The following is an 8,842-nucleotide window of genomic DNA, read 5'->3' as shown; positions in this document are numbered from 1 at the left end:
CAGTCTCGCTTTCTGTCCTCCAAGTTCTGCTCTTCAGATATTTTGAGGCTGGCCTCCCAACCCACACATCTTCAAAACCAGGCCAGAATCTTGCTGCCCCTGCAAGCACAGGAAACCGTTGGCTTTTCTTTCCCCCAGCAGTAGCTCTCCAGGGCATGCCTGAGGCTCAGGGATGCCCAAATCAGCAAGTGCCTCAGGGAAGTAGGCAGCCGCCTGGCCGGTCCCCCGATGGGCTTGCCTGCTGGGAAACCAGTTCCTCTGGCTGCTGCGTCCCCCTCCAGCCTCCATCTCTTTAATGAGGATTTCATCTCATCTCTTTCCTCCCAGTTGTCACAATGGGGGAGACGGCCTGTGACCCACCACACCCTTCTCATCTTCACTTCTGCTTTTTACCACCCCCAAAAGTCAAAATATGGCTCTTAGTATTTCCCTGAGTCAGCCACCAGCCTGGTTTCTTCTGTAGGGTGGGTTAGAGGACCTTGAGTCCTAAGCATCCTCTCGCATCTAACCTCCTCATTTCTGCTGCCTTGTTCCCGTTGTAATGATCCTCCCAGGCCATCCAAAGCCTTATCTTCATGACCTTCAGGGTTGTTCTGGGCATTTCAGACAATCTTACACATTCAGGGAGATGCTGAGGACTCCCCATCAGTCAGCAAACTTGCGGTGAGAGAGGGGCCCTCCGGGAAGCGTGGCTCCCCTCGGCTGCTCCGTGGGCCCGAGGGGTGCTTCCCCAACGTCTCCGCCTGTGTGGCCTGCACACGGCCCAGCCGCTCTCCTTTGTTTACACACTAGCGGCTCTCAAACCTCAAAGGCCAGACTTTCCCTCCTTGGGCTTCTAGGCACACGCGCCCAACATACACTCCCCGGCCCCCCAGGCCCATCTCCCAACTCACCACCCTGCCCGCCCTCGGCTCCTCTGCCTGTGACCCTGCTTCAGAACCTCCCCCTGCACCCGCCTCCCCCACGCAGCAGCTGGCCCCCCACGCCCTCCCGAGGAGCACACCCCAGAGCACTGGTGGGCACGAGCGAGCGGCTTTATTATTTCTCCCTGAGGAGGGCCCCAGCCAGAGTGAGCGCAGCAGACACGGCCGGTCTCCTGCAGCAGGGGCAGGCGGCCGGGGCCGGGACCGGCGGGCCGGAGGAGGCGCGGGGTGAGGTTCTGAGGTGAGGCCAGGGCTGCAGCAGCCTCACCGATGCCGCTTCCGGATGCTCTGCAGCTCCTGGTAGATGGCGCTGAAGTTGGGCCGCTGCCCCGGCTCGTAGGCCCAGCACTGCTCCATGAGCCGGAACACAGCGTCGGGGCACAGCTCCGGGCAGGGCAGGCGGCCCCCTGGGAGGACAGCAGGCACCGGGCTGGGGCGGCCCGCAGGCTCCCCTCAAGGGGCCAGCCTCCTCCACCCAAGGCCCGGCTTCGAATCCCACCCTTGTACCACCTGCGCTGGCTGCCAGCCGCGGCTTCCCTCCTGCGAGAGGGGCACCCTCCATCCCACCTCACGTGAAATAACACGGCCGCCCCGGCCGGCAGGAACCACGCGCGCCTGCTACTGCGGCCGTCCTCGGCCCGGGGCTGGAAGGCTGGGGCCGCGAAAGTGCAGACGCGCCCCGGCGGGGCCTGGCCCTGAGGCTGCCGGCACCCCTGGGGCGCCTTACCCTTCTCCACGAACTCCCGCGTCTGCTGGTTGCTGAGGTTGGGGTAGGGGGAGGCCCCGAGGCTGAAGGTCTCCCACAGCAAGATGCCGAAGCTCCACACGTCGCTCTCGGAGGAGTAGCGGCCTGCGGGGCGGGGCGGGGTGAGCAGGCCGGGCACGCCCTCAGCCAGCCCCCGCCGCCCTGGACCCGGCCCCGGCCCCGGCCCGGTACCGTAGTTGAGGGCCTCGGGGGCGGTCCACTTCACCGGGACTTGTCTGAGGCCTCCTGAGGCGGCGTAGACGCCGTCCGCCTCCTCCCGGGACATCCCGAAGTCGCTGATCTTCAGGGCGTTCTTCTCCGTCACCAGGCAGTTCCGGGCAGCCAGGTCCCTGGGCGGGGTGGGCGTGTGTGTGTGTGTGTGTGTGTGTGTGTGTGTGTGCGCGGGCGAGCGCAGGTGTGCGCGGGCGCCTCCGGCCAAGTCCACGCGGCACCCGCCACCCACTCTCCGCACACGGCCAGGCCCCCGGGCTGCCCCCCCGGACTGTCTCCCACCGGGCGCTGGGCTGAGTCCGGGCCGGGCCGCGGGCTCACCGGTGGATGCAGCACTTGCTCTCCAGGTACTCCATGCCGGCCGCCGCGTCCCCCACCAGCTGCAGCAGCGTCTTCACGCGCAGGCGCGAGCCCTCGGTCCGCAGGAAGGTCAGGAAGTCACCCCCTGGAGGTGGGGGGGAGCCCGTTGAGCCTTGCAGGGAGGGACCTGGCTGGGCTGCGCGCCCCCCAGTGCGCCCTGCGCTCCTCACCCTGCACGAGCTCCATGACGATGTAGATGGGCTGTTTCTGGGTGCAGACGCCAATGAGCCGCACGATGTTGGGGTGGCTGTACTGCTTCAGGATCCTGGGGGCAGGGCTGCCACTCAGGCCCCGGCTTGGGGACTGTACACCCCAGCCCTGAGAGCCGCAGGGAAGCCCAGGGGCCGAGGGAGGAGGGGACGGCAGCAGGGGCGGAGGAGGGGCGCTCCCTGGGGGGCAAGAGGCCATCTCCCCCCTGCTTGCTGCGCACTGGGGGCCTCCGTGAGCACCTTGTACCACCCACCTGGCTTCCTGGAGGAACTTGGCCTTGAGCTCAGGGGGGAGCGTCTCCCGGCAGGACTTCACGGCCACCGGGGTGTTGTCCGCTCGCAGGCGCCCACTGAACACTTCGCCGAAGTTCCCCTGAAACGGTTCTGGGCTCCTACCCGGCTCCCCAAGCCCGGGCGCCTCTGGGCCAGGGACAGCCAGCCTCACCCTGGGCCCACAGGCTCAGACCTGCCCCTGGCTCTCCAGGGGCGCCAGGCTGGAGAGCTGCGGGGGCGGGGACGCACGGTGACCTCCCAGGCCCGTCCCCCCGACGTGGGAACGCCGAGGCCATTTTCACTGGGTGGGACAAATTCATTTTTAGGAAACTGAAGGTTCCTAAGCAGGTGTTTCGGGCTTTCTTCTCCTGCACACGAGAGCACCTGGGGAGGCAGGGGCCCGGGGTGGGGGGGGGGTGCCAGTGGGTGGTTTTGGGTGCAGGTGCTTTTTGCCCCTGTTTCCTGCAGGGTTACGGGGGGATAGCGGCTGGGTGGGGAAGCAGACTAGGGATCTAACTGAGGCAGGGAGGCAGCAGAGGTTGGGGGGCTTCGCTGTATCCTGGCTTGTCGGCTAGAAAAAGGGGGACAGGTCTGGGGGGCACCCGCCACTCACCCGCCCAATCTGTTCACCCAACACCAGGTCCTCGTGGTTCAGCACCCACTTGTCCTGGAGAGGGAGGGGGTGCTGAGACGTCTGGAGGGGAGTGAGCCCTTCCCCTACTTTCTCCACTTCTGGGCACCTCAGTTGGCAGGGCTATCTTCAGAATGAGGGGGGTTGGGCCGCATGGGGGACACAGGTGTCCTCACAGGTGTGCTGCCCATGAATCGGAAGCGACCTTGACCTTCCAAACCCAGAGGGAGGCCGCCCCGGGGAAGCGTCACTTGGCACCTCTGTCAGACTGGGGGCCTGAAGGCCACCCACCCCCGTCCCGTGGGGCCGGAACCCGCTCCCCCAGTCCTGCCGACTCACCTTGGGCACGGCCCTGCTCAGGACCACCCCGCTCTTCTTGGTGAGGGGCTGCTGGGTGCGCAGCAGGTGGTCGACGAGCAAGGGGATGCTGGGAAAGCCGTCTCCTTCCAGCCGGTAGAGGCCCTGCGGGGCAGGGGCCGGGTTACCAGCCGCGCGGGGCCCTGAGCCCGGGGAGGGTGGCATCACTCACGTCAGCCGACTGGATGATGAAGTGGCGGGGCTGGCCGTCCCACAGCACCGACAGCACGTACTCCTGCTTGCCCTGGCTCTCCCGCACCAGGAAGTCCCCGGAGTGCGCCAGCAGCTCGGCCACCTCTGTCCGCGGGAGGGCCCCGTGGTACCACAGCTGCTCGTGCAGGGGCTTCTGGACCTCGGGAACCAGCTGCAGGGGGGGTGGGAGCTGGGCAGGGGCAAGGAGGGGTTGCTCAGTCGGTTGGTCTGGGGGGACACAGCCCCGGGGGATGCCCACCCTTGCCCCGGGCCGGCCAGCGGGGTCTCTCATGTCCTTAGCCCTCACAGAAGGGCTGAGCGGCATGGGGGGCTGGCGGGAGGCCCCTGGGTGGGCAGGAAACTATCCTGGGCTCCCTTGAGGCAAAGCCAGAATGGGAAGCCCAGGCTGCTGCTTCCAAGCTCAGCTTTGCCTTTGCCAGCAGGCCACAGCCCGAGCCACCCCGGCATGCGTGCGGGAGGGGGGCAGGGGCAGGATCTGAGGACATCTGCAGCTGGGGCTCAGGGGAGAGAGGGGTGCCCCCATGAAAGCAGGCTGGGCGGAGCCTCTCCTTGGGGACAGCCCAGTGACCAACCCCAAACACCACGGTAGGAGAGTCTTGGGGGAGACAGCTCTGCGGCCCCCGGGCCCACTCACCGAGAACCTGGGGCGGAAGATTCCTGAGATGTGGCTCTTCAGGATCTCCAGGGTGGGTGTCCGTCCACCTTCTCGCTCCGGCTCCTGAGGCCAGGGACAGACGTCAGCGGGTGGCCGGGCTTGGGGAGGGGGAGGGCAAGAATGAGGAGCTCGCCCGGGGGGGCGGCGGGCGGGGGGGCGGGCGCGCGCTCACCGAGGAGGACGTGGAGTGGCGGTCGTCCTGCAGCAGCAGCACGGGCGGGGGCTCGCCGGGGCCCAGCCGCTCCACCTTGGCCTGCAGCAGCTCCTGCTGGGCCTGCAGCTTGGCCTGGCTGCACAGCGCTACCTGCAGCCCCTGCAGTGCCTCCTGCAGAGCCTGCTTCTTGCCCAGCAGCTGCACTCTGCGGACAGGCGGGCAGGGGTGAGGCGGGGGAGAGCGGGAGGCTGAGGGCCGGCACGCAGGAGGGAAGCAGGGCTGACCGGGGGGCCGCTAGGGTGGTGCCCACTCACCGCTCCCGGGGGTGGGTGTTTTGTTCCTCGCTCTGGAGCTCCCGCTGCAGCTGAGCAACCACCTCTTGCCGGCTGAACACCGCCTCGGTGGCCACGGCCAGTTCCTCAGTCACCGAGGTCAGCCTGCACCCGCGGGCAGGGCAGAGAGACACTGTCTCCACTCCCACGGGCTGGCAGAGCTCAGGAACCCAGCCTCGCTCCGGTGGGGTGTGTCCACCCGGCCCTCCCCCCACCCCGGCCCCACCCTGCCCACTGCCCGCCCTGCCCCACACACGTGTGCTGCACGCTTTCCACGGTCAGCTCGTTCAGCTGCAGCTCCCCGGGCTCCAGCGGCTCCCCCTCCTCCAGCAGGGACTCGTCAAAGGTGACACAGGGTGGGACATCAGGTGCGGAGCTGGGGGGGTGGGGGGCGACAGTGGCCCATCAGCGAACAGGCCAGCAGGGGGCAGGGGATGGTAGGAGCAGGAGGCCCTTACCCATACTGGCGCAGGAAGCCCTGGTACTCGGCCTCCGGCTGGATGCGGGCCGCAGCGGCGGCCATCTCCCGGTGAATGGCCACCACCTCGTCCTGCACCAGGCTGCTGATCTCCAGGTATTCCTGCAGGATCTCCTTCCTGCCCCAGAGAGGACCCTGGTCAGGGGGCCCTCAGGGTGGGCAGCTTGGAGGCCCCCCACCTCTGTGGGCTTGGAGTTGCCCTGAGCTTGACCACCCCCACCTCACGCTTCATCGGCCAAAGGGCCTCATGCCCATGCCGAACTCACCCTGATCTCCACCCGCTGCTCTGCGAAAGGGGGCGCGAGGGGGTTGCTCAGTGAGTGACGATCCCGCCTGGCCCCACAGCCGGCCAGCACCGGGCACATTTCTGTGTCCAGCCCCCGGAGTGACGCTCTCTCTCACGCCCACTCCCAGTCCCTCCGGGGCCCACTGCCCCAGCCCCAGCCCTGTCTCTGCTCTGCATTTGTAAAGCCCCCCATCCCGGACAGCCACACCAAAGGCTCTTCTCAACACAAACCCCTCCCACTCCTGCCTCCCTCCCCAGCATCACCGGACTCCCCGCCCCGGCTCCCCAGCCACCCGGCGCCCTGGGCTCCCGACCCCACCTCGTGACCTGCCTCCTGCCGCTCCCCTTGCCAGGACGGCCTTTCCCAAACACCCCGCTTCACCCTGCTGTGAGCCGGGTCTCCTTCCCCGGCCCAGGCCCCGGGCCCCGTCATCCGCTTTGTTTTCACCACAGCACCTCAGCCTCCAGCTGCCTCTCTGGCCTACTCAGGGGCTTTCTTCTCAACCCCAGCGAGGGCCGGAGGGCGGCCCATGTTCCGTCTCCCTCGTTCTCGCTGCATCCCGGAGCCTAGGACGGGGGCGCTAGCAGGGCCAGCGCGCCCCGGGGCCTGAGGCGGGTCTGCGTGGGGCTCCCTGGCCCTTCTCCCCGGGGGGCCCTTCCCAGCGGGCACACTGGGGACCCTGGCCCGGGCGGGCGCGGGGCTCACAGGATGCGTGCCATCTCCTGGTGCAGCTCCTGCAGCGACTGGAGCAGGCCGGGCAGCAGGAGCTGGTGGTGGTGCTGGTGGTGCAGCTGCGCGGCCCGCACGCCCAGCACGTAGCGGTTGTGGTGGGCCAGGAGCTTCCAGAGGCTGCGCACGTACTTGTCCTTGGCCTTGTCGCGGTCCTTGTCTGCCAGGTAGAGGCGGCAGATGGGGACGGCGCGAAGGCTCGGGTAACTGTAGCCCCGGGCCCCCTAGGGACCGGCCAGGGCTGGTTTAGGGCCCCCTCCCTGCCGGGGGGAAGCCACCAACCTTTGCTGGCCTCCTGGTACTTGCGCCGGGCCTGGGCACTGTCCCGGGCCAGGGTGCGGTACTGGCTCTTCAGCTTCTCTATGTCCTGGCTGTGGGTCTGTAGAGGGGAGAAGCCAGTGTAGGCAGCAGGCGCCCAGGGGGCAGGCAGTGCTGCTGGGCCTGCGGAGGGCCGGGTGCGCCTCTGGGAAATCGGCCCTGAGGTTAGGGCCCAGGGCGGCACAGCCCCACCCACGGGAGGGCCCGTGCTTGCCTCTGGCCTTGTGGACACCTCCGTGAAATTCTTAGAGGCTTGGGAACCAGCGCCCCACATTCCCACCCACTGTCCCTGGAGGCAGGAACCACCAAGGGTCAAGACCGGCTCCCGAGTCTATGCGCTGTGATACTTCGGTGAGTGCCACCTCGCTGCTCTGGGCCTCAGTTTCCCCATCTGGAAACTAAACGCGCCGACTAGGTCAGACTTCCTCTTACTGAACCAGATGGCAAACATTTCGGGCTTGTGGGCCACACGGTCTCTGTTGAAATTACTCGAGTCTGTGGCCTCAGCTCCATAGTGGCCACAGATGAGACGACGCTAAGGCTCTGTTCCAGGAAGCCCGATCGACCCGGCTGAGCCCTGAGTTAGCTGAGCTTCCAGGAGAGGGGAGGGCCAGGCTGGCCACCAGGGGCCGCTGTGGGCCACGGCCTGGCTGGGTTCCTGGGGGTGGGAGGGGGATGAGCCTGGGCTGGGGATGGGGGGCGGATCAGTGCACTCAGTGAGACTGGAGCCCCCAGGCCATAGCCAGTTCCAGTCCCGCAGCACCTGGAAGCGGAGTGGGGGGGAGGGATTGTACCCCAGGCAGCTGGACTTCCAGTCCCCAACCTCTGCACTAGCAGGGGTGCTGGGCTGCCTGGGAGGAACCTGCGGGGGCCCGGGCAGACAGCCGGGCCCTCCCTGCCTCTCCTCCGAGGGCGGGCTGGTGCAGCGGGGCCCCGACCCTGTGCGCCTCGTGGGCTGGAGCTGGCTGGCGCCTCCGGCATCCCCGCGCTGCCTGGGCACACGGCAAGGCGGTCCAGAGGCCGGCCCCGCTGCCGGAGCCCCGCAGGGGAAGCTGTGGTCAGCAGCTCTTACTTCCCCCGTGAATCAGGGCTCTTGGGAGAAATATGGCGTTTTAGGCTCAACATTCTGGCAGGAATGATGGGGTGCAGGCCGCGCCGCCCCCCACCTTGGTGAGCTCCTGCTGCAGCTGCTGCCACTGCTCGCCGTAGGCCCTGCGCAGCTGCTGCCGCTCCCGGATCAGCAGGCTCAGCTTGCTCAGCGGCCCCGAGTTCAGGTCCTCCGCGTGCTGGCGCAGCAGCCGGCTCAGGCCCTCCGTCTGGCTGGTGATCTCTGCCCAGGACTGCAGCACAGGGGGGCAGGCAGGGCATGGGGGACAGCCGCTCCCCTCTGGGCCTGCCAAACCCCCCACCCCTTGGGCTTTGGGAAAGGAAGGGGCGGGCGGGCGCAGCCAGTACCCCCACGGAATTCCTCCAGCGGGGGGTAAGGAGGCCTAGGCCCCTGGAGCCCCACCTGGCTGATGAGGCTGTCAGGGCCCAGGCCGCGGCCCTGGCCCCCGCCGTCCTGCAGGGACATGTGGTGCAGCAGCCCTGCGTACTCCCTGTCACTCTTGACCCGCTGGGCCATCCACTTCCGCATGCCCTCCAGCAGCCGCAGCTCGGCCTCCTGCATCTGCTGCAGTGCCCCGTGGCCCTGGGGGCTGCACAGCTCCGAGGAGAAGCCCATGGTGCTGCCTGGGGAGAGAGCGGAGAGGCCATGACTGGACGAAGGCGGCGTCTGGAGGTGGAGGGGGCCAGGGGCCCGCCAACCAAGAGGACTTGCCCCTCGGCGGCAGGTGGGGGCTGCTGTGCCTGGCCTGAGACTGGCACTGGCCTGAGACTGGCCCTCGAGGCCTCCTGCGGCCCCCAGCAGGCCCTGGCCCCAGGGGTCCCCTTCCCAGCCCCGGACCT

General features: G+C 68.0%; 1 protein-coding gene across 4 annotated transcripts; it reads right to left on the bottom strand.

The window, feature by feature from the left end:
• Positions 1-959: 959 nt before the first annotated feature.
• FES (FES proto-oncogene, tyrosine kinase) lies at positions 960-8,618 on the bottom strand (the record flags this gene model as incomplete). Of its 4 annotated transcripts, XM_084254491.1 has the most annotated exons (18): positions 960-1,330; positions 1,651-1,773; positions 1,861-2,018; positions 2,221-2,344; positions 2,430-2,524; positions 2,723-2,841; positions 3,355-3,408; positions 3,712-3,834; positions 3,902-4,111; positions 4,577-4,660; positions 4,770-4,956; positions 5,066-5,188; positions 5,340-5,459; positions 5,542-5,679; positions 6,554-6,737; positions 6,860-6,956; positions 8,062-8,235; positions 8,406-8,618. In XM_084254491.1, the coding sequence occupies 18 exons, from the start codon at positions 8,616-8,618 to the stop codon at positions 1,188-1,190; spliced, it is 2,469 nt and encodes an 822-aa protein (XP_084110617.1). In that variant the 3' UTR covers positions 960-1,187. The 4 variants fall into 4 exon arrangements, with proteins under 4 accessions (XP_084110617.1, XP_084110619.1, XP_084110618.1 ...); XM_084254493.1 differs by lacking the exon at positions 3,902-4,111; XM_084254492.1 differs by lacking the exon at positions 8,062-8,235.
• Positions 8,619-8,842: the final 224 nt, after the last annotated feature.

Source organism: Talpa europaea (assembly GCF_964194135.1).
Source record: "Talpa europaea genome assembly, chromosome: 14".
Classification (NCBI taxonomy): Eukaryota; Metazoa; Chordata; class Mammalia; order Eulipotyphla; family Talpidae; genus Talpa; species Talpa europaea.
The sequence above is the reverse complement of the archived record's forward strand: the minus strand, read 5'-3'. Positions and strand labels throughout refer to the sequence as shown.